Here is a 23,446-nt window from a genome sequence, read left to right on the forward strand (position 1 = left end):
GCGGCGCGGCGGGCCTGGGGCGGGATGTGCTTGCCCGGGCACCCGGCACCTCGGCCCATCGCCACGTGGCCACTTACGCGATCTCGGGGATCTCGTCGTCGAAGGCGCTCAGCAGCAGCGGGATGAGCCTGTGGAAGAACGAGTAGCGGTCCCGCAGGCTCAGCAGCCAGCCCCCGACCACGCGCGTCACCGCCTGGCGCACCTGCAAGCAGAAGGTGCTGAGCGGCCCTCACGTGCGTAGGCCCGCGGCAGCCCCGGGACCCCGTGCGGTCACAGAGGGGCCCCAGAGCCGGCTCAGGTGCTCTGGCAGCTCTGCCATCACATCTCGGGCCGGGAACGAAACGCTAGGACCCTAGGTCTCGCTGCTTCGACCCCTGTCCTCCGGGCTCAGGCCGGACCCTCCACTGGCCACAGCAGGTCCCGCGGCCCCGCCTCAGCCCCGTGGCATGTTTGCGGCCTCCTGCGCGGGGACCTCCTGGCTGGGCTGGGCGCTGGCCGCCTACGTCCAAGAAGGTGACTTGCGTGTCTCTACCCACGTCCCCCACCGCAGGGAAGAGGTGAGCTTCATGTCGCACGTGACCCGGGGAGCGGCAACAGGCCTCTGTTTCTATCATGTTCTGATTGGACCCAAGGGCTCCGATGCCCGTTCCAGTTTAGTCGGGCAGGATCCCACCCACGAGGGCTCCCGAAGTAGCCAGCACTGGACGAGGAACAGCCTCCTTGCCTCGGCTTCAGGTTCTCCTCTACGTCACTGGAACTCACCTGGGAGGCAAGGTTCATTCTTTCATCCGCCCCTCCCCTCCCCTTCCATCTACCCCCTCCCCGTGGCCCCCGTCATTCCCGAGCACCGGTGAGGGGCTGGGGGCCAACCAGACCTCTCCCTTTCCCATTCCACCAGGGTTCTGACCCAGGGCAGGTGCGCACAGGTGCCCAAGGGCCTGAGCTGATCGCCTGCGGGGCGCCAGCAGCGGGGCAGGTGGGGCTGCTCCCAGGCAGGCTCCCGGGCAAACACCTATACGGTCACATCCTCGGAGCCTCAGCGACAGGGTCAGTGTTTCGCCCCAAGTACACAGAGCACACAGAACTCCGCCTTCTAGATGAACCGTCTACCATCAGAGACGAGCTATGTGCGGAGGGAAGCCCCCGAAGGTCAGAAGGTCAGGGCGACCCCGGGGCGACGGAGGGCATGCGCCTGTTTATGGGCGGTGACTTAACCCGAGCTGGGTGCTCTCACCTGGATGGTGCGCTCAGGGGGGCGGGGCCTTTCTGGGCCTGGAGGAAGCTGTGACAGCCCTGCTGCACCGGGACACCACCCCTTCCCACCTCCTTGGACATGTCCTGCAGACCTCAAGTGACCAGGCTCCCGAGGGAAAAGCGAGGCCATCCCTCTGGGTCCCCTGATGAGAAAGGAGGGAGGGACAGGCCTCTCATCACTTCCTGGGTAAGTGATCAGAGCCTCTAATCTTCCTGTGTAATAGAACAGACACCTGGAGCCATTCTGGCTGTCTGCACACACACTAGCAAAACTGTCCTGACCCGTGCAAGTTCAACGTTTCACTGTATAAAGGAACTGAGACCGGCACAGAGAAAGGTGCTCAGCATCACTGACCACTAACCTTCAGGAAAATGCAAGGCAAAACCACAGGGAGATACCGACGCACGGATGCAGAGGAACTGGATCCCTTGTACACTGCTGGTAGGAATGCTAAGCAGTGCAGCCACGTGGAAAACACTTTGGTGACTTCAGCAAGCTACACATGTGTTACTGTAGGACGGACACAGCACTTCCACTCCTGAGTGTTCACCCGAAAGAAGTGAAGGAGGACTCAAACGGATCCCTGCACACCATCGTCCTCAGCATCTCTAGTCACAACAGCTAAAAGGTGGAAACAACCCAAGAGTCCGTGGATGGATGAATGGAGGAACACAATGTGGTCTGTCCACACGGTGGATGTTACTCAGCCTTAAAAGGAGCAAAGCACTGACACCTGCCACAGACGGGTGGACCTCACCGACATGATGCTGAGTGAGAGAGGCCAGTCACAATAGACCCATCCTGATTCCGCTTACATGAAACAGCTAGACTTGTCAAATCCAGAGAGACAGAAAGATTAGAGGTCATCAGGGGGGTGGGGGGGACGGGGAGTAATTGCTTAATGGTCACAGAGTTTCTGTTTGCGATGATAAAAAGTTTTGGATGGTGGTGATGGTGGCACAACACTGTGAATGTACTTAATGCCACTGAACCGTGCGCTTAGAAATGGCTAAAATGGCAAATTTTGTTATAAACGTTTTACGAAAATTTTTAAAATTAATGATGTAATATATCAAAAACATTGAACACTTTAAGTGAGGGAACTGTATGGTATGTAAATTATGCCTTGATAAAGCTGTTTTAAAAAATGAAACAAATCAAAATAAAGAGTTAATTATAAGGGAGCCCCCATAAGACGATCAGCTGATTTCTCTACAGAAATGTTGCAGGCCAGAAAGGAGTGGCAAGATATACTCAAAGTCCTGAAAAATCTGCAACCTAGGATACTCTACCCAGCAAGATTATCATTTAGAATAGAAGGAGAGAAAAAGAATTTCTCAGACAAGCAAAAACTAGAAGAATACTAAACCTAGCCTAAAAAAACTATAGAAAAGTCTTCTCTAGATAGAAAAGAAGCGAGAAGCTATAGGAAAGAGAAAAGTCACTCAAATAAACCAATATACAGGTTAAAAAAATGAAAAAAATTTTTGTGACAGCAACAATAACCACAATGAATGACAAAAGGATAACTGTGAAGATGTAAAAGAGGACATCAAAATCATAAAATGCGGGGGAGAAGAGTAAGAAAATGTAGATTTTTTTTTTCTTTTAGAATGTGTTTGAGCCCATAATGACTATCAGTCTAAAGCAATTAGATATAATTATGGGTTAACGTACTTGAAAAACAGAGTAACCGCAAATCAAAAACATACAACAGATTCACAAAACCCAAAAAGAAGAGAACACAAGCATAATATAAAAGGAAATAATCAAACTTCTGGCTAGGCTCACCAAGAAGAAAAGAGAGAGGTCCCAAATAAATAAAATAAGAAATGAAAAAGGAAAAATAACAACCAATACTGCAGAAATACAAAAGACCATAAGAGAATACTATGAACAATTATATGTCAACAAATTTGACAACCTAGAAGAAATGGACAAGTTTCTAGAAACATACAGTTCACCAAAACTGAAACAAGAAGAAACAGAAAACTTAAACAGACCAATTACTAGAAGTTAAGTAGAATCTGTAATAAAAAAGCTCCCTGGGTTTCCCTAGTGGCGCAGTGGTTGAGAATCTGCCTGCCAATGCAGGGGACACGGGTTCGAGCCCTGGTCTGGGAAGATCCCACATGCTGTGGAGCAACTGGGCCCGTGAGCCACAATTACTGAGCCTGCACGACTGGAGCCTGTGCTCCGCAACGAGAGGCCGCAATAGTGAGAGGCCCGCGCACCACGATGAAGAGTGGCCCCCGCTTTCCACAACTAGAGAAAGCCCTTGCACAGAAACGAAGACCCAACACAGCCATAAATAAATAAATAAATATTTAATTTAAAAAAAAAAAGCTCCCTGCAGGGAATTCCCTGGCAGTCCAGTGGTTAGGACTTGGAGCTTTCACTGCCAGGGCCCAGGTTCAATCCCTTCTTGGGGAACTAAGATCCCACAAGCTGCATGGTGTGGCAAAAAACAAACAAACAAAAACAAAACAAAAACTCCCTGCAAACAAAAATCCAGGACTGGATGGCTTCACTGAGGAATTCTACCAAGTATACAAAGAACGTACACCTATCCTCCTCAAACTCTTCCAAAAGACTGAAAAGGAGGGAACACTCCCAAAGACATTCTGTGAAGCCACCATCACCCTGATACCAAAAACAGAGAAAGACACCACCATAAAAGAAAATTATAGGCCAATATCTTTGATGAATATAGATGCAAAAATTCTCAACCAAACATCAGCAAACCCAATCCAAGAACACATAAAAAAGATCATACACCACGACCAAGTTGGACTCATCCCAGGGTCACAAGGATGGTTCAACATACGCCAATTAATCAATATGAAACACCACATCAACAAAAGACAAAAACCACATGCTCATCTCAACAGATGCAGAAAAAGCATTTGATAAAATTCAACATCCATTCACGATAAAAACTCTTACCAAAGTGGGAATAGAAATAACATATTTCAACATAATAAAAGCTATTTGTGACAAACCCACAGCCAACACAATACTCAACCGTGAAAAGCTGAAAGTCTTCCTCCTAAAATCTGGAACAAGATAGGGATGCCCACTCTCACCACTTCTATTCAACATATATTGGAAGTCTTAGCCACAGCAATCAGATAAGAAAAAAGAATAAAAGGTATCCAAGTTGGAAGAGAAGAGGTAAAATTCTCACTATATGCAGATGACATGATACTATATTTAGAAAACCATAAAGACTCCACACAAAAACTACTAGAACTGATGAACAAATTCAGCAAAGTAGCAGATACAAGATTAACATACAGAAATTGGTTGCATTTCTTTACACTAACAATGAAACATCATAAGGAAATTAAAACAAAAAAAAACTTTTAAAAATTGCAACCAAAAAATTAAAATACTTAGGCATAAACCTGACCAAGGAGGTAAAAGACTTATGTGCTGAAACCTAAAACATAAATAAAGAAATCTACAGATTTAATGTGATACCTATCAAATTACCCATGACATTTTTCATAGAGAGAACAAATAATCCTAAAATTTACATGGAATCAGATCCAGAATTGCCAAGGCAAACATGAGGAAAAAGAAGAAAGCAGAAGGCATAACCCTCCCAGACTTCAGACAATACTATAAAGCTACAGTAATCAAAAGAGCATGGTAGGGGCTTCCCTGGTAGTGCAGTGGTTAAGAATCCACCTGCCAATGCAGGGGACACGGGTTCGAGCCCTGGTCTGGGAAGATCCCACATGCTGCAGAGCAACTAAGCCCATGCACCACAAGAAGCCACGCAATGAGAAGTCCGTGCACCGCAACAAACAGTAGCCCTCGCTCGCCGCAACTAGAGAAAGCCCGTGTGCAGCAACGAAGACCCAACGCAGCCAAAAATAAATAAATTTATTAAAATAAAAAAACAGCATGGTATTGGCACAAAAACATATGGATCAATGGACTAGAGAGCCCAGAAATAAACCCACACAACTATGTACAATTAATCTTTGACAAAGGAGGCAAGAATACACAATGGGGAAAAGATGGTCTCTTCAGCAAGTGGTGTTGGGACAGTTGGACAGGTGCATGTAAATCAATGAAGTTAGAACACACCCTCTCACCATACACAAAAATAAACTCAAAATGGCTTAAAAACTTAAACATAAGACATGACACCATAAAACTCCTAGAAAAGAACATAAGCAAAACATTCTCTGACATAAATCACACCAAGGGTCAGTCTCCAAAGCAATAGAAATAAAAGTAAAAATAAACAAATGGGACCTAATCAAACTCACAATCTTTTGTACAGCCATGGAAACCATAAACAAAACGAAAAGATGACCTACGGACTGGGAGAAAATATTTGCAAATGATGCGACTGAGGGATTAATTCCCAAAATATACAAACAGCTCATACAACGCAACAACAAAAAACCAAACAACCCAATCAAAAAATGGGCAGAAGACCTAAATAGACATTTCTCTAAAGAAGACATACAGATGGTCAACAGGCACATGAAAAGATGCTCAACATCGGTAATTATTCGAGAAATGCAAATCAAAACTACAATGAGGTATCACCTCACACAGGTCAGAATGGCCATCATTAAAAAGTCTACAAATAACCAATGCTGGAGAGTGTGGAGAAAAGGGAACCCTCCTACACTGCTGGTGGGAATGTAAGTTGGTGCAGCCACTATGGAGAACAGTATGGAGGTTCCTCAAAAAACTAAAGCTATAGCTAACATATGATCCAGCAATCCCACTCCTGGGCATATATCCAGAGAAAGCCATAATTCGAAAAGATACATGCACCCCTATGTTCACAGCAGCACTATTCACTAGAGCCAAGACATGGAAACAACCTAAATGTCCATGGACAGATGAATAGATAAAGAAGATATGGTATATATATATACAGTGGAATATTACTCAGCTGTAAAAAAGAATGAAATAATGCCACTTGCAGCAATATAGATGGACCTAGAGATCGTCATACTAAGTGAAGTAAGTCACAGAAAGACAAATACCATATGATATCACTTATATGTGGAATCTAAAATATGACACAAATGAACCTATCTATGAAACAGAAATAGACTCACAGACATAGAGAACACACTTGTGGTTGCCAAGGGGGAGGAGGGTGGGGGAGGGAAGAATTGGGAGTTTGGGATTAGCACATGCCAACTAGTATATATAGGATGGGTAAACAACAAGGTTCTACTGTAGAGCACAGGGAACTATATTATCACATCCTGTGATAAACCATCATAGAAAGAGTCTAAAAGACAACGTACATATACGTCTAACTGAATCACTTTGCTGCACAACAGAAATTAACACAACGTTGTAAATCAACTATACGCCAATAAAAAAAAAAGAAGAAACAAATCAAGAAGCTGTGGTTGGAGGCAGGGTGGGTTGCTGCGAGCAGCCTGGGGCCAGACCCAGGCCTGGAGCGGGAGGCCAGCTCCAGCCGGGGGGCCCTGCGTACCTTACACCAGCCCCAAGCCTCGGACGCGGAGGACTTCCGTGGGAAGGGGTGAGATGATATTTAACGTATGGATGCACAGGACACGAGGAGGCTGGAACTTCTGCTGTCAGGGCCACAGGGGCCACGTGCCGACCACCCTGCAAGTCCCCCACCGGCAACCACTGCGCGTCCCGCCCCAAGGGGTCGGAGCCCTTCACCCCACCCTCGCTCTGGGAGAGAGCCTGCCCTCATGGCCTTCACTCTGCTGGCTGCCCACGGCCTCAGATCCACGACACACCCTTGAGCTGGTTTCTGCCAACAAGAGCCGGTTCTCTCCCCTCCACCTGCCTGCCTGTCTGGTCTGTCTGTCTCTCCTCAGGCCCCAAGGCCAATGGAAGGAATTACCCCAACACACCAACACTGGCTCCATCCTCCTCCCAGGCCTCATTCGCCAACCTCTGCGGCTTTTCAATTAAATAACCTTGATGGAGGAGGATGTTACAGATGCTTCTGCAAACTGTGGAAATACTCAGTTTAGAGTCTCTTCCTAAAAGGAAGCAGTCCTCTTCCCCATTCCTTAGAATTAAGAATAACACATATATTAAGACAACTCAGGTCTCCCCCAGCTTCTCAAAGACGTGAAATAGGAACACCCGTGACCGCGAATGATGGAAGGACATTTAACGTCACATATGTCTTTAAAAAAAGACAAAAGCGAGGGAGTGACAAATAGCACGCTGGCACACTTCTGGTGGAGAAAAGGGACTGCCTGGAGGAGAAACTCTGGTTACCTGGGGGACGTCATCAAAGAGCCGCTGAGCAAAGTGAGGAAGGACGTCGTCCACTGACTTCCCGCTGCCAAACTGGATCACCACGCCCGTGGCCTCGATGACGGCCACCCGCACCTTCCAGTGCTGGTGGGAGATGGACTGCATCAGGGGGCCGATCAAGGACTCCGACTGCATGTGGAAGTGGTCTGTGGGACGGGGAGACCATCAGTCACCAGGGGAGCCTGTAAGCGTCAACCCTGACCCGGCTCCCTTGGGCTGGCCACACAAAGCTTTGTACCCCCAGCACCAGGAGAGGCGCAGTTGGGCGTGTGACCCGAACAACACCTCTCCGACCCAGAGGCTTGGGAGGACCAAAGGGAAAAGGCTGGGGCTGGACCCATCTCAGCTGAATACAAGAGCTGGGAGGGGAGAACCTGAAGCTGCAGGTGGCTGCGACAGGCACGCCAGAGTGCGCTGAGTGGGGAGACACTGCGCGTCCCCACCTCTGGATGAGCCTGCAGCCAGACACCCAGCACGAGCGCAGAAAGCTGCATCAGCACCGCCTCAGGCAAAGCCACCCCACTTCCTAAAGGCCTCACAGGAAGTCACGACCAGGGGTTCTTCGTGACAGCCAAGCGAACCCTCTGGTTTAGCAGTTGTGCCGCTGCTTGAGACCCTTCTGTAAGGTCGCTATTTCAGTGACACTTCGGGCGAGTTCTTTCAGCGCTCGGGTCCTCAGGTCAAGGCAGGCTCTGGTCCACTACTGCCCAGTGTGCGGGGAACCAGAGGAGAGACCCCGCGCGCAGAACTGGGGGGTGGGGGACAGAGGGGACGGTGCTGAGACGTGGAGATGCTTCACTCGGCAACCAGCGAGCATCCACTGCGGGCAGGCACTGCGCTCCTGGCTGCGGGTGCAACAGGGCGCGGACCCGGGCGGGGGCGACGTGGGAGGAGACAAGGGCGTGCACCTGGCGTGGCGCGCGCCAGGCCCGCGGCGCACTCGCAGCTCTCTCGGCGCACGGCGGCGAAAGGGTCAAGCAGCGTGCAGCGCAGCACGCGCACCGCGTCGTCCAGGTGGGGCGCGAGAGCAGCGCCGCTCAGGCGCACGGCCAGGTGGAGCAGCTGCACTAGCGCCAGGCGCAGCTCCTCGCAGGCCTCGGGCGGTGGGCGGCGCGCGGGCTCGGGGCCGACCAGGCGCGCGGCGAGAGCGGGCAGCAGGCGCGGGAGGGCGTCACGGGGTCGCGCGGCTCGCCGCAGGCCCAAGTCCAACAGGTGCACGGCCAGCGCGCGGCAGCCCTCGGCCGGGTCGGCCAGGCAGCGCAGCAGGCGCGGCAGCAGCAGGCGCGCCCACGGGCCCTGGAAGGCGGCGGCTGCGGCGGTGGGGTCGCCGTCGGGCGCCTCAGGCCGCGCCACCTCCAGGGCGCGCTGCAGCGCCTCCAGCGCGCGCCGCCGGCTCAGCTTGCTGTCGGCCTCCAGACCGGGCAGCATGCGGCTCAGTACGCGGCTTAGCTCCGCCGCCTCGGCCGTCTCGGCGGCTTCCGCCGGGTCCGGGGACGCCGCGGGGTCCTTCGCCACCAGCGCCGCCATCTTCCCCGCGTTGATAGTCACCAGGGGAGACCGGCGCTTTTACGACTGTCGCGGCGCGGATTACGGCGCGTTTTCCTGTCGGTTCCGAGAGTAACTTTATTGGCAGCTCGGAACACTGACAGGACACGGCCGGGGGGCGGGGCCGGGGCGGGGAGTCGGAGGGCTGAGGGGACGCGAGCTAGGCCGGGGGTCCTGGGCAGGTCTGGAGCCCGATATGATGGTCGCTGCACTTGTGTTCAGTGAGGCGTGGTGGTCGTGCCCTTTCGTGTCCTCAGGTGGCTACTGTGACCCTCACCTCTCCTGCATGCCCGGGTCGGACCAGTTCCGTCGGATACGGTGACGTGGAGAGGGCACCTGGTCTCTCCAGCTCGGGTCTTGGTCTAGTGGGTGACACGTTAATCAGCGTGCAGTTACCGTGGTCCTGAGGGATGAAGGCCGAGGAACTTGGTGTAGACTGGAAGGCTTCCTGGAGGAGGTGACAGCTCCAGCGTAATATAGGGGGTAAGTAAGAGTTAACTAGGTGAAGGGGGGGTGAAAGCGTTGCAGAGGGAGAGGACAGCATGGGCAAAAGCCTATGGTGGGAGTGGGACTGCTCAGTTGTGCCCCCCTAAGTTCACGTAGTGGAGTCCTGACCCCCCCCAGGACCTCAAAACATGACCTTACTTAGCAATAGGGCTATTCAGACTCATTAAGAAGGGGCCATGAGGATGGGCCCTAATCCGTATGACTGTGTCCTTATAGAAAGGGGAAACGAGACAGACAAGCACACAGGAAGAACGATATGAACATGGATGGCCATCTGCAAGCTTAGGAGAGCGGCCTGGAACAGAGTCACTCCCTCAACGGCTCTCAGGGGAAGCAGCCTCTGACACCATGATCTTGGACTTCTGGATTCCAGAACAGTGGGGAGATAAATTTGTGTTGTTTAAGCTGCCAGGTTTATGGTACTTGTTTGGGCAGCCCCAGGAACAAATATGGGGAGGGGGCCTGACACGATTCCAGGAAATGAAGAAAAATGCCCTGTGGCTAGAGCCCAGAGGCCCAGGGGGAGCAGGATCCTCTGGGTGGCTCCACTGGGTCCCAGTGGGGGATGCAAGGGAGGATTTAAGGTGGAAGAGTTTCACGTAAGGTTTGTGTCTTTAGAAAACTACTTTGGCTGTTGCAGAACAGGTTAGCAGGGAGCCAGGCAGTCACCACATGAGGCCGTTGCGAAGGCCGTGCTCTGGCTGAGATGAGCAAGTAAACACTTAAATGGGGTGGTGGACTTCCTGCTCCAGAAGGTGCTGCAGACTCACTTTCCCGGCTACTCCCCACGAAGTACAACTAAATACCTTGCAGCTAGCTCAGCAGACAATGGGGAAAGGCTCTGAGCTGGAAAGGAGGCGGGCTGACTGGGGACTCCAGCACTGGAGGAACAGCCATGGGATGGGTCTCTGGGGTTTCTCTTTCTTGCTTACAGTTTCCTGGAATAGGCGCTAGAGGGGGCTGCAACCCAGACCTGCCGACAGGCCACTCACGGAGTACAGGGTCACTGCCTCGGCATCTGTTCTGTGTGGCTCGCTGCCTGCTGGGCCTTGAACTGACAGGAGCCCTCCCTCGAGTGCGTGACCTAGGTGACAGCCCGCAGAGTCACCAGTAAACCGAAGTTCCTGATGTGACCCCCCCAACACCCTTGTGATAACCTCTTTCCCTGTGGGCCCCATAGATTAAACCCCTGTGAAGCTCACCAAAACCCTGCTCCCTCTGGTTTGAAGTGACCTATCCAGCCTTAGCCCAGGAACCCCAAAGCACAGCCCTGTGCACCTAATACAGGTGTGCGCCCTGGGTCCTGATTCCTGGGCACTGTGCCTGTACTTCCTCCAGGACCTGTGAGTCGTAAGCTTCTCTGTTCCGCTATTTCTTGAGGTCTTTGTTGAACCACTAGGCAGCCTGGCCACATGCCTTCTGACACTGCAGGCAGCACCCGCAGGGATGGAGTGACAGCTGGGGAAGCACCGGGAGAATGGAGCGGACAGGAAGGGCATTGCAAGGGCTGGGAAAATAAAACTATCTTTGGAACCACAGGCCATAAAAGTAGGCTGGAATTTACACACTAAACCTAAATGGGACGACTTTCTGCTGAAATAGAAGATTAATTTTTTTGTTGATGTGGACCATTTTTTAAAGTTTTTATTGAATTTGTTACAATATTGCTTCTTTTTTTTTCTTTCTTTTTTTATGTTTTGGTGTTTTGGCTGCGAGGCATGTGGGATCCTAGATCCCTGGCCAGGGATAGAACCTGCACCCCTTGCATTGGAAGGCGAAGTCTTAACCACTGGACTGCCAGGGAAGTCCCTGAAATAGAAGATTTAAATAAAATCAGGATTCTTCTAACACAATAACCAAAATGTCCAGTATACAGTAAAAAACAGCTGGTCATACCGAGAACCAAGGAAAACCATTATTTGAACATGAAAAGAAGTGAACTGACGTGAACACCAAGATAAATCTTGGAATTATCTGACGAGGATTTTAAAGCAGTCATAAAAATGCTTTTAAAAATATTTATGAATTCTCTTGAAACAAATGAAAAATTAGAAAATCTCAGCAAAGAAGTAGAAGTGGTTAAAAAACCAAATGAAAATTACAGAACTGGAAAATACAATAACCAAAATAACATTGTATCCATCACCGGACACAGTGATCACTGTTCACCACTGGATGGACATGATAATAAAGTGGAGATGACAGGAAAGAATCAGGAAACTCAAAAGGCAGAGCAATAGAATCTGCTCAGTCTAAGCAACAGAGAGAAAATAGGCTGACAAAGAAAAGTGCACAGAGCCTCAGATCTGCAGGACAATCATTTTTATCACCAGAGTCCCAGAACAGGAGGAGGGAGAATGTGGGCTGAAAAAGTGTTTGAAGAAATAATGGCTGAAAACGTCCCAAATTTGGTGAAAGACATAAACCCATAGATACAAGAAGCTAAGGAACCCCTATGTAGGCTAAGCCTTCTAAAAAGAAAAAAAAAAAAAAAATCTCTGAGGACTAAAGACAGGAAAAAAATGTAAAAACAGCCAAAGAGAAATGATGTGTTTCCTAGAGAGGAACACCAGTGTGAATGACAGATTTCTCATCTGAAATCACAGCGGCCGTAAGGAAGTGGCATATTTTTTATATATGATGGTTGAAGCAAAAACTATAATACTGGGACTTCCCTGGTGGTGCAGTGGTTAAGAATCTGCCTGCCAATGCAGGGGACAAGGGTTCAATCTCTGGTCTGGGAAGATCCCACGTGCCACAGAGCAACTAAGCCTGTGCGCCATAACTACTGAGCCTGCACTCTAGAGCCTGTGTGCCACAACTACTGAAGCCCAGGCACCTAGAGTCCGTGCTCCGCAATAAGAGAAGCCACCGCAGCGAGAAACCCACGCACCACAACAAAGAGTAGACCCTGCTCTCCACACCTAGAGAAAAGCCAGCACGCAGCAACAAAGACCCAATGCAGCCAAAAATAAATAAATAAATAAATTTATATTAAGAAATTTAAAATACCGATGAGCTCTGTGCATGTGGGGGAAATATTTACGATAATTATATTTGAAAAGTGAGGACGGTAATGGGAGGTTTCTGCACTGCAGTAGATGTGGTGAAACATCGGTACCAGTAAACTGATAATTACATAAGTGCACGGGAGTGTGTAGAACAGCCACTAAGAAAAGTAAACAGTGATATACTCAATACATTATAAAGTGGAATTCTAAAGGATATTCAAGTATCCCACAATATGGCACGAGGAAACAAACACAAATAATAAAATGGCAAACTTAACCTCTAATTATCAATAGTTAGTTCAAATGTAAAGGGGCCAAACACACCAGTTAGAAGACAAAGATTTGCAGAGGGAATAAAAAACCACGACCCAACTATATGTCATTTACTGTATGCTAAAACTCACTTCAAACGTAATGATGTGGGTAGGTTGAAAGAAAAAGGAAAAAGATATCATGTAAATATTCATTTATAAAAAGCACAGTGACTAATATCAGCTAATTTCCCTTCAGAGCAAGGGAAATTTCTACAGAAAAAGAGGTCCATTGTATAAGAATAAAAGGATCAATCCACCAGGAAGATATGTAGAAATCACAAATGTTTATGACCCAAACAACAGACCTTCAAGATACATGAAGCAAACACTGGCAGAGCTGAAAGGAGAGAGACCAACCCCCAGTTACAGGTGAGGACCTCAGCACCCACTCTCCACAACTGCTGGAACTACTAGACATTCCACAAGGACACAGAACACCATCAACCAAAGGGATAAGTGGACATTTACAGACCCTCCACCCAACAGAGCAGGATGCCCGTTATTCACAGGTGCCCAGGGACATGCCAGGATAGACCGTATCCATAAAACAGACCTCAGCAAATGTAAAAGAAGTGAAGTCACAGAGAGCACGTTCTTTGACAAAAAATGGAACCAAACTAAAAATCAGTAACGGACAATCTTCACACGTGGAAATTAACCCGGTTCTACTCAGAAATAAAGAGGAAGGAACTATTGATACATGCAAGAACTTGGATGCATCTCTAGGGGATGATGCTGAGTAAAAGAAGACAATCATAACAAGATACCGATAGTGTGATTCCATGTGCATAACATGCATGAGGTAACATAATTACAGAGATGGGGGACACATGAGTGGTCTCCGGGGTTAGGGATGGGGCTGGGTGCGACTACACGGGTGTGGCAGAAGGAACCTTGTATAGTGACGGTGCTTGAGTGTCCTGACTGTGGTGGTGCTACATGAGTGCTTAGGGGGTCTGACCTCTTGTCCCGTCCCCAGACATTCTTCCAGACTGAGTAGAATAAACAGGGGCAGCAGAACAGGGGGACCAAGGAGAGAAAAGTCTTTATCTGAGCAACATGAAACAGGAACAAGAAGCTACATAAAAGAAGCTGTGTAAAAGGTGGGTGATAGAAGCAGAAATGCTAATTTCTGGTTAGTAGACGTCCTAGAAAAAGGGATAATCAAAATGGGGCAGAGAAGGTATTCAAAGGGATAACCGAGACAAATTTGCCAGAGTTAAAAGTGAAAGACCTTCAGGGCTTCCCTGGTGGCGCAGTGGTTGAGAATCTGCCTGCTAATGCAGGGGACACGGGTTCGAGCCCTGGTCTGGGAAGATCCCACATGCCGCGGAGCAACTAGGCCCGTGAGCCGCAACTACTGAGCCTGCGCGTCTGGAGCCTGTGCTCCGCAACGAGAGGCCACGATATTGAGAGGCCCGCGCACCGCGATGAAGAGTGGCCCCCACTTGCCACGACTAGAGGAAGCCCTCGCACAGAAACGAAGACCCAACGCCGCCAAAAATAAATAAACAAATGTGGGGTTTAAAAGTGAAAGACCTTCAGATTGAAGGAACTACACAGCACCAGTGAGACACACGTATTGACATGTTGTGAAACTTAGGAATACCAAAGAAAAACAGGAGTTTGTAGGAGTCTGCCAGAGAGAGAACAGGGTGCCTTCAAAGGGACAAGAGTCAAATTGATGTCAGATGTTTTTCTTTAGTTCCACAAATACTTTTGTAATTGCTTCCAGTGGCCCGTTTAGGGTAAAAAAAAAAAAAAAAAAGTTGATTTGTTTTTCCCCAACAGGAAAATATACGGACAAATCTGAACGCAGTAAAGGAAAGGGAATGATAAAGGTTAGAACAGAAATTAATGAAACAGTAAAACGAACATACATACAACAGAGATTATTAAAACCAAGGGTTTATTCTTTTTAAGGGCTAATAAAATCGATAACCCGCCTGTCAGGACTGACAAGGAAGAAAAAAGTTCAAAAGCACGAATACCAACATGAGGGTAAAAGAGTTTATCATGAAAGGTTCTAAACATTAAAAAGATACTAAAGTAATAATACTTTATGCCAAAAAAATATATGAAGTAGAGGAAATCCTAGGAAAACAACTTACTAAGACCTCCACTAGAAGAAATAGAAACGGAATAGTCTGCTACCTATTAAAGAAGTTGAATTTATCATTTCAAAGCTTCCCACAATAAAGGCTATAATCACAGATGGCTTTACCAGCGAACACTTCAGAACACTTAATAAGGAAATAACTCCAACCGCCAAATTGTCTTCTAAAGTGCCTGTACCATTTCGCATTCCCAGACAGTAATGAATGAGAGTGACTGTTGCTTCACATCCTTGCCAGCAATTGGTATTGTCAGTTTTTTTTGAATGTTAGCTATTCTAATGGGTCTCTAGTGGCATCTCGTTGTTTTATTTGCAATTCCTTATGGCATATGATGTTGTGAATCTTTTCATATTCTTGTTTTCCATTTTATATCTTATTTAGTGAGATGTACGTTCAGATCTTTTGTCCATTTTTAATTGTATTTGTTGAGTTTTAAGATTTATATATTTTGATATGTCTTATCAGATATATGTTTTACTATTTTCTCTCACTCGGTGGCTTTTCATTTTCTTAACAGTAATTGGCAGAGCAGAAGTTTTAAATTTTAATAAAATTCAACTTAGTTTTTTTTTTTTTTTTTTAAAGGAAATAACTGCAATCTGAAAATAGGAAGAGAGAACATCTCCCAACTCATTTTGTGGAGCCGGTGTCACAACCTTGATCCCAAAAAGTGAGAGGGAAATTACGGAAAGGAATATTAGAGATCAACTTTTTTCAACACAGATGCAAAAATCCTAAACAAAATCTTAACAAATTAAATCTGGAAATAGGCACTTTAGAAAGGATAATACATTGAGACCAGATTGAGTTTATTCCAGGAATGCAAGTTAATTTTTTAACATTAAAAATTAATGTGATTTACCACATTTTTAAAAATAAAATAAATTTATTTATTTATATTTGGCTGAGTTGGGTCTTTATTGCTGCGCACAGGCTTCTCTAGTTGAGGCGAGCGGGGGCAGCCTTTCGTTGTGGTGCGCGGGCTTCTCACTGTGGTGGTTTCTCTTGTTGTGGAGCACGGGCTTCAGTAGTTGTGGCTCGTGGGCTCAGTAGTTGTGGCTCGTGGGCTCTAGAGCACAGGCTCAGTAGCTGTGGCGCACGGGTTTAGTTGCTCTCTGGCATGTGGGATCTTCCAAGACCAGGGCTTGAACCTGTGTCCCCTGCATTGGCAGGCGGATTCTTAACCACTGCGCCACCAGGGAAGTCCAGCCACATTTTTAAAAAAGGAGAAAAATGGTGTGATCATCTCAGTAGTTGCAGATAAAGCATTTGATGAGATTTGATGCCCATTTGTCATTTGAAATCTTAGCAAGTTATGACTAGAAGGGAGGTTCTCTAAGGCATGTCCGCCAAAATCCCACAGCCAAAAAACATGTTCAGTGTAGTTGTTTCCAAAGTAGCCCACTGTTCCCCAGCTCTGCACACATGGCCAGTCCTCTCCCAGTAAAGTGGAGCCCCAGCTGGCCTGTAACTTGCCGTGGCCGTCAGATTGTGGCGGAGGAGGGCCCAGCTGCTTGTGCCTGTTGTGAAGGTCTGGCCATCACCTCACCTGTGAGGATGGTTCTTATAAAAAACAAGCAGAAACTGACAGACATTTGGGAGGATGTGGAGGAATTAGGACCCTTGAGCCCCGCTGGTGGGAATGTGAAATAGTGCAGCCACCGTGGAAACAGTGTGGTGGTTCCTGAAAAAATTAAACAGGATTAGCAAGTGATCTGGCAATTCCCCAGCTGGATGTATGGGTGAAAGAAGGGGAAGCAAGGGCTCTCGGTTTGACACCCTGGTTCGCAGCAGCATATTCACAGCAGCTGAAAGGCAGAAGCACCCCACCCGCCCGCGATGGGCGCGTGGATACACAATGCATGAGGCATATATATGACTATCAGCCTTAAACAGGAACGCGGAGCTGACACCTGCTACCGTGTGGATGAACCTCGACCACGTTAAGCACAGTGAGAGAAGGCAGCCACGAGAGGCCACGCGTTGTATGATCCCACGTCCATGAGGCACCTGGCTCAGTGGCCTGGGCTGGGAATTCTAGTTGCTAGAGGCTGTTCTGAGGTCAGGTCTGGGGCAGGTGGATGGTGGAGTAAGAGGGAAAAAGCAAAACTTCTCTGTCCTTTCCCGGCCCACCTCCCGCCTCAGCGTCACCAGAGGAAGGGAAAGGCTTTAACTTTAAAGTCAGGCTGGAGTTATGATCATTTCATAGCTCTGGACACTTACAATGACCGAGTTGACCCTGGGTTTATATCTTAACATGACAGTAGAACTTTGAAATTCTCTACGTTTGAGCCAAAATGTATAGGCAGGAGCAGAGAAGGAAACTCCTTCTCCGAATAGATTTTAAAGACCCGGCCAAGGTAGGAAAAAGCAACTTCAGGTCTGTTCCAGGACCCCCTCGTTCAGCGTCCTGGTTACAAACGTTGTGAAGTGTATCGTTTCACCAGCATGATAAACTGATGTTAGCAGATGCGCTTTGTCGGTCCATTCATTCGCTATCCCCTGCGGCCGGTTCTCACGGGGCGCTCGGGGTCCCGGCATCCGCAGCAGCTCCTCCTCCTCACGGAGCCCGTGCTCGGGGGCGGCGGGGGGGGGCGGGGGAGGCAGTCAATCGAAGGACGTCCTGAGCAGGTGCGGGGAGGAACACAGGGCAGGATGCCTGAGCACAACGCGGATGCGGGGAAGACACTCGCCAGGCACAGACGAAAGCGTGATGGGGCCCTAGGGACGGGCGGCCCTCGCTGCCTGAAGTTGTCACCAGCTTTGTTTTCTGCAGACGTTGGGGGAGTCACCATAAACTCAGGACCTTACACCCCCTGATTACCTCAGCGTCTGTGGGTCAGGAGTCCAGGCAGGGCTCAGCTGTGTCCCCTGAAGGTGGCCCCGGGTCCACCCAGAGGGCTGGGTCCTCTGCTGGGAGCGCCTCGATGCACCTGGGCTCCCTGCTCTCCGACGCCAGCTCCTCTCCTGCGTCCCCACAGTCCCCACAGGTTGGCTCTGCTCGGGGAGGAATTAGCTGGCCCCCCGTGAGGGGCGTGGCTGGAAGAGCTGTAATTGGCAGCGGTCGGTCGTGGTCACGGGACTTGACGGCGTGCCTCTTGCTCTGCCCTGTCAGCTGGGGTTGAGAGCCACACCCGCCTCGACGGGTGGGGAGATTCGATGGCTCTTCCAGGTAAAGCCCCCGGCCCGGCCCCACGCTGGTCAGGTGGCAGGGCCCACGTCAGCGCCGGGCGGGCGGGTGAGAACCCTCCTTTCCTCACCCCAGCAGATATCTGTCTCCTTGCCCTGCAGGGTCTAAACAACAGGACACAGCATCCATGCTCCCTGGGGCTCTCGGCACCGTGGCGGGGGATGGGGGGGGAACAGAAGTTCAGCAAATGGCCTCTGGCACACTTAGAATAGAGCTGCAGCTGCAGGGAGTCCTGGGCGGCACCCCAGGGCCCAACCTGGCCCTCAGGTGCGGGAGCCACAGGGAGGGTTCCCCGCGGAAGCAACGACCCCGTTGAGTCTTGCTGGGTGAACTGGACTTGGCAGAGCCAGGAGTTTGGGGTGGGGGAGAGGGGTGCTTGGAAAATAATGTGGCTTTGAAGTTGGACCTTTGCAAGACTTGGTGATTCAGGTTCCAGGGCTGAGGTGAGGACCTCGGGGCTGGGGCACGTGAAGCCCTTCTGCTGGCTGTGTTGGGGTGGGTCCTTCCCTGTGGGTGGAGGGGACACACAGACCAGCACGACTTGCTGGGACTTCCGAATGATGACATGATCACCATTGCATGTTTTCAGGACACCCAATAAACCGGGACTTGTTACCATCCAGCGGTGATGACATCGACCTAGCTGTGTATGACATCACTGGTCCACACGGTTTCCTGTCCCTGCTCCGTGAGGGGGACGCCTGCCATCCTCACGTAAGGCCACTGGCCGCCGGTGGCCTAATCAGTTTCCCTGACGGACCCTGTGCTCGCCGCCCGCCATCACGGAGGGAGAGGGCCGGGGGGATCGTGTCGTTCAGGGTGGAGCCACTTGGATTAGCTGCAAACAACCGCTGTGCCATCAATGCAGACATTTACTGGTTAACACAGCCTGGCCCAGATACAGGGCGAGGCCAGGCTTGCTCGGGGGTCCCTGGCTCCCCTCCTTGAAGCAGTGAGTGAGCTGGATGTGTTGGAAGCATTTCCCTTCCACTCAGGCGACGCAGGGGGCAGGGGCACAGGAGAGATGGGGGGGCTTGCCTGCAGGCTGGGCCACGGGTGGGGGACCTGGCCCCGCACTACTCCTTGAGGAAGGTGGGGAGAGAGTTCTTAGGGAGAGCCTGCTTGTAGCCCCCTGATGGCAGGGCCTCTGAAGTAGCTACCTGAGTGGCCTGGAAGGATCTGCAGGGGACAGGCTGCTGGGAGCTGCCACCGCAGTGGTGTGAGGATGGGGCTCGTCCAGCCACAGCTGAGAGAGGCGGAGGAACCAAGTTTCTGGTGCGCTTGGTGCACACAACCGACTGCCAGGCCCTGAACCTGCAGAGGTCCTTGTCTTGCAAGACGTGGTCCAGGGGGCTCCCTGCCAGGATGAGGCTATGTGGGTGGAGGAGGGGCTCGGGGTTAGAAGGCCATCCTCGGAGAGGGTCTCCCCCTCCCTCGGAACTCTGCAGGGGGAAGGTCCCTGCAGAGATCTCTGGAGCACCCCAGGAGAGCCCGAGAACAAAAGCCATCCCTGGAGCATATGCCCCCCACCAAGTCCGTCAAGTGACACCTGGCCCTAATTTTTTGTCATCCTCTTCACCAGGCCACCCTGAGGAGCCAGCAGTAGCTGGAGGGGGAGGAGGAGGGGCAGCAAGCGGGGGACAGGAGGTCTGAGCGATCCGGGCAGGCGGAGCTGAGAAACAGCCAACGGTTTAAATTAGTTGTGGAATAAAGTTTTGATTAAGTTGAGACTGGACTTCAGTTCCCGAAAATGACTCTTGCAGTAAGTGTGATGGGACAGGTGTGACTGTACCTGAGGTGGGGATGGGCCAGGAGGCACGCCAAGGGCAGGGGACGAAGACGCGGGAAGGAGCTCCTAGTCTGACCACCTGGGCACATCCTCTTCCTTTCGCTTCAAGCCGTCAGGAAGAAGCTGGGTCAGCCTCAGCCCTGCTGGGGTGCGTGCGGGGCAGCCGGCCACCCTGCACTGTGTCTCTGTGGACGGGGCAGTATGGGTGGGAGAGCAGAGGTCTCCCCCTTTAAAGGCCTGAGGTCCCTACCCCATCTCCTGGTATTCAGACCGCTCCAGGTAAAGCACTGGGGACCCCCAACTGCCCGAGATGACGTTTCTACCACCACCCTGGCAGAATGGGAGCAAAACATGACTTTAGGCAACAGGAAAATACGGGTGATTCCCTTTCCTGCAGGCCTGGGCTGGTGGATTAGGGGCTGTGCTGGCCTCTGACCTCCTGGAAACCCATGGGTTGTGGGAGGAATTTAGGGTGACCCTGTGATTTCCCCCTGGGGCATCTGGGTGAAGCTGGTGCCCTTAGCCAAGAAAAGGAGTAGCCTAGACCTGCCTGGCCACCAATGCAGGCCCTGTGACATGTAGATGTGACACCCCAGGTGTGACGGTGGGGGAGGCCATCACCCCAAGGCAGCAGGTGGCTGCCACCAGCCAGGGCAGACAATCTGGGCAATCGCAGGGTCTCCAGTGGAGGGGTTGGAGGTGTGAGGAGGGAGCCTGGGGGGCGGTAGTGGTGGTCCTGGCCCAGCTGCGCAGCTTCACATGGATCTATGGGTCTGTCTGTGCAGCGTGAGGCCTGTCAGCCTGAATGCCGTGGGGGCGGGGGAGGGGCGGGGGGGGGAAGGGAAGAGGAGGAGAAGAGACGGAGGAGGAGGGAGCGCGGTCGGCGGGAACCGGGCGGCGGGGCTGGGGGTGGGCCGGCGCGGCGCGGGGGCGGGCGGAGGGCGGCGCCGCTGCAGTGCGGGACCCGCTCGCCCGCCGTCCCCGCGCCCGCGCGTCCCCGCGCAGCCGCCTCCGGCCTCCGGCGCCGCGCATCCAGGTACGCGGGGCTGGGGAGGGGTCTGTTCCGGAAAGCCCAGCCGGCAGGGAGGCCCCAGGAAGTTTGGCCTACGGGGAGCCCCCGCCCCTTTGGCCGGTCCGGGGCCGAGGCGCAGCGGTGGTCGCGGGGTGGAGGCCGTGGTCGGGGGGCTGGGGGGCCGGGGTCGCCGGGCTGCGTGCGCGGCGCTGGCGGGCTGGCCGGGTTCCGGGCCGTCACTGTGACCTGGCCGAGCGCGGGCCGAACGCGCGGCCCTGCCATTGTTCGCCGGGTTCATCTTCCCAGGAGGCCCGTCCGCGGGGCTTCGTTTGTTTTCGTTTCCCTTTCTTTTCCTGTGGAGCCTGTAAGAGCTCTCTCCGTCCCCCCGCCATCTCCCCGGGAGCTCGCGGAGGGCTCTCCAGGCACACACTCTCCTCCAAAGGGGGAGGGATGGACGCAAGTGAGACCCCATAACCGCCTGGGCTGCACACGCAGGGCCCCGCTTCTCCGTCGTCAGGTTTCTCAGCCGCTCCCGGAACCTGCCGGATCCCCCTCCATCCCCGCGAGCATCTGTTTAGAGGTGAGCTTTGCCCCCCAGGGTGAGAGGCCTTTGACAGCAGCAGAATAAAACGCCTGGCGTGTCACCAGGTCACGTCGGTCACCAGATAAACCTTACGGTGCGTGTAAGACGCGTGTTCACAGGCCGCGGGAGTCCTGCCCCTCCGAGGCCGGCAGGACTCGCGTTTTCCTCCGCAGGAAGCGGGCAGCGGGTCGCCATGGCCTCGCCATCGGCTCAGCAGCTGGAGGAGGACGACAGCCTGAGGGGCTGCGAGCTCTACGTGCAGAAGCACAGCGTCCAGCAGGTGCTCAAGGACTGCATCGTGCAGCTTTGCATCTCCAAGCCCGAGCGCCCCATGAGGTTCCTCCGGGAGCACTTCGAGAAGCTGGAGAAGGTCAGTGGCTCCGGCACCTGGTCCCCACCCCCCCCTCGCCCCAGCCGGTGCAGGTGGGTGTGTGTGTGTGGCGCCGAAGCCCCGTCGGGCCTCCCCTCGGCTACCTGCGTGCTCAGGAGGGAGCGGGGCGCCCGCAGGACGGCCTCCTGCGGCTCTTTGAGGGGAGGTGGGCAGGGAGGCCACGGTGGCTTCATTCCCGCCACAGAAATCCTCTCTTCTTCTAGTGGCTCAGGGGCTCCGGAGGCCTCCTGGAAGGCGGTACGGGCGTTTGGGAACTGTTGGCTGTGACTATAGCTTGTGGGGTCGCTGGCGGTTCTCAACTCTGGGGACTGGTTAGAGATGCCGTTGGCACTGGGGTAAAAGGAAACAGCCCTGATAGAGAATGTGGCGGGGCCGTTGGAGGTCAGATTCCCTTGATCTGCGTCTCTCAGCCTCGGCAGAGCCTGGCCTGCCCCTCAGACATGTGGGGGGAGCACGTGGCACACCCGCCCCATCTCTCCTGAGGAGGGAGACGCCCAGCTCACTCCTGCGTGGATGACAGCTCTCACCCCCTTCCTGGTTCATCCTGGGGGCTCGGGGCTGGGAAGCAGCAGGCTGTGGCAGGAGCCGCTTGTGGTCCCGTCCAGCTTTCTCTCCCCCACCTCACGCCTCCTGCCTTCCTCCCTGGCCTGGCCACCCAGATCTCTCTCTGGGGTGACCTCAGGTTCCTCCTCGTGGTGTTTGTATCACGACCTACCTGCCCTGGGGACTGAACGGGACCCCAGCTGGGGCCCAGGTCTGTTTTAAGCACCTCTGTGTCCCCGAGCTCAGCAGTGTTTTGCTTCTGATGGGCGCTCCTGTGGACAGAGGTAGCCTTATCACAAAGGAATGGATTTATTTCTTCCCTTTAAAACAGTCTGTTAAAACACATTTTAAAGTAATACATGCCTTTTAAAGAAAAATCGAAAAGTTCAAAAGTAGAAAGGAGAAGTAGAAATCGCCTGGAGTCCTTTCCACCTGTTCACCCCCCAGCCGTGCATTGTGGTTTTGAAACATAGTTGGAATCATGTTACGGATGCAATTTTATATTTTATGTTGTTCATTTGTTATACATTCTTCATGGTCCTCAGTGTAAATGATTGTGTAATGTGTTGAGAAGATCCAGAAAAGTTTTCTCAATGTTTTCCTCATCATTAGACAGTTGAGTTGTTTCCAGTGTTTTAATGTTAAAAATAACACCACCCATTTTTTTAATTGGGTTGTTGGTTTTTTTGATATTGAGCTCCATGAGCTGTTTGTATGTTTTGGAAATTAATCCTTTGTCTATTGTTTCATTTGCAAATACTTTCTCCCATTCTGAGGGTTGTCTTTTTATCTTGTTTACCGTCTCCTTTGCTGTGCAAAAGATTTTAAGTTTAATTAGGTCTCATTTGTTTATTATTATTTTTTTTTTATTTTCATTACTCTAGGAGGTGGGTCA

General features: G+C 51.4%; 1 protein-coding gene and 1 long non-coding RNA gene across 2 annotated transcripts in view; one reads left to right on the top strand and one right to left on the bottom strand.

The window, feature by feature from the left end:
• Positions 1-9,076, bottom strand: part of DNAAF5 (dynein axonemal assembly factor 5) — a 47,484-nt gene extending 38,408 nt beyond the window's left edge. The window contains exons 1-3 of the mRNA XM_028498064.1: positions 8,458-9,076; positions 7,511-7,695; positions 78-202 (exon numbers count right to left, since the gene is read on the bottom strand). Coding sequence (XP_028353865.1) covers positions 78-202; positions 7,511-7,695; positions 8,458-9,076 — 929 coding nt within the window. The remainder of the gene's footprint in view (positions 1-77; positions 203-7,510; positions 7,696-8,457) is intronic.
• A 12,181-nt stretch (positions 9,077-21,257) lies between these two features.
• Positions 21,258-21,988, top strand: LOC112065104 (uncharacterized). Its single transcript, XR_003683244.2, has 2 exons — positions 21,258-21,614; positions 21,791-21,988. It is a non-coding gene; the product is annotated as an uncharacterized lncRNA (long non-coding RNA).
• The last annotated feature ends 1,458 nt before the right edge of the window (positions 21,989-23,446 follow it).

This window comes from Physeter macrocephalus, chromosome 14 (assembly GCF_002837175.3).
Source record: "Physeter macrocephalus isolate SW-GA chromosome 14, ASM283717v5, whole genome shotgun sequence".
In the NCBI taxonomy this organism is placed as follows: Eukaryota; Metazoa; Chordata; class Mammalia; order Artiodactyla; family Physeteridae; genus Physeter; species Physeter macrocephalus.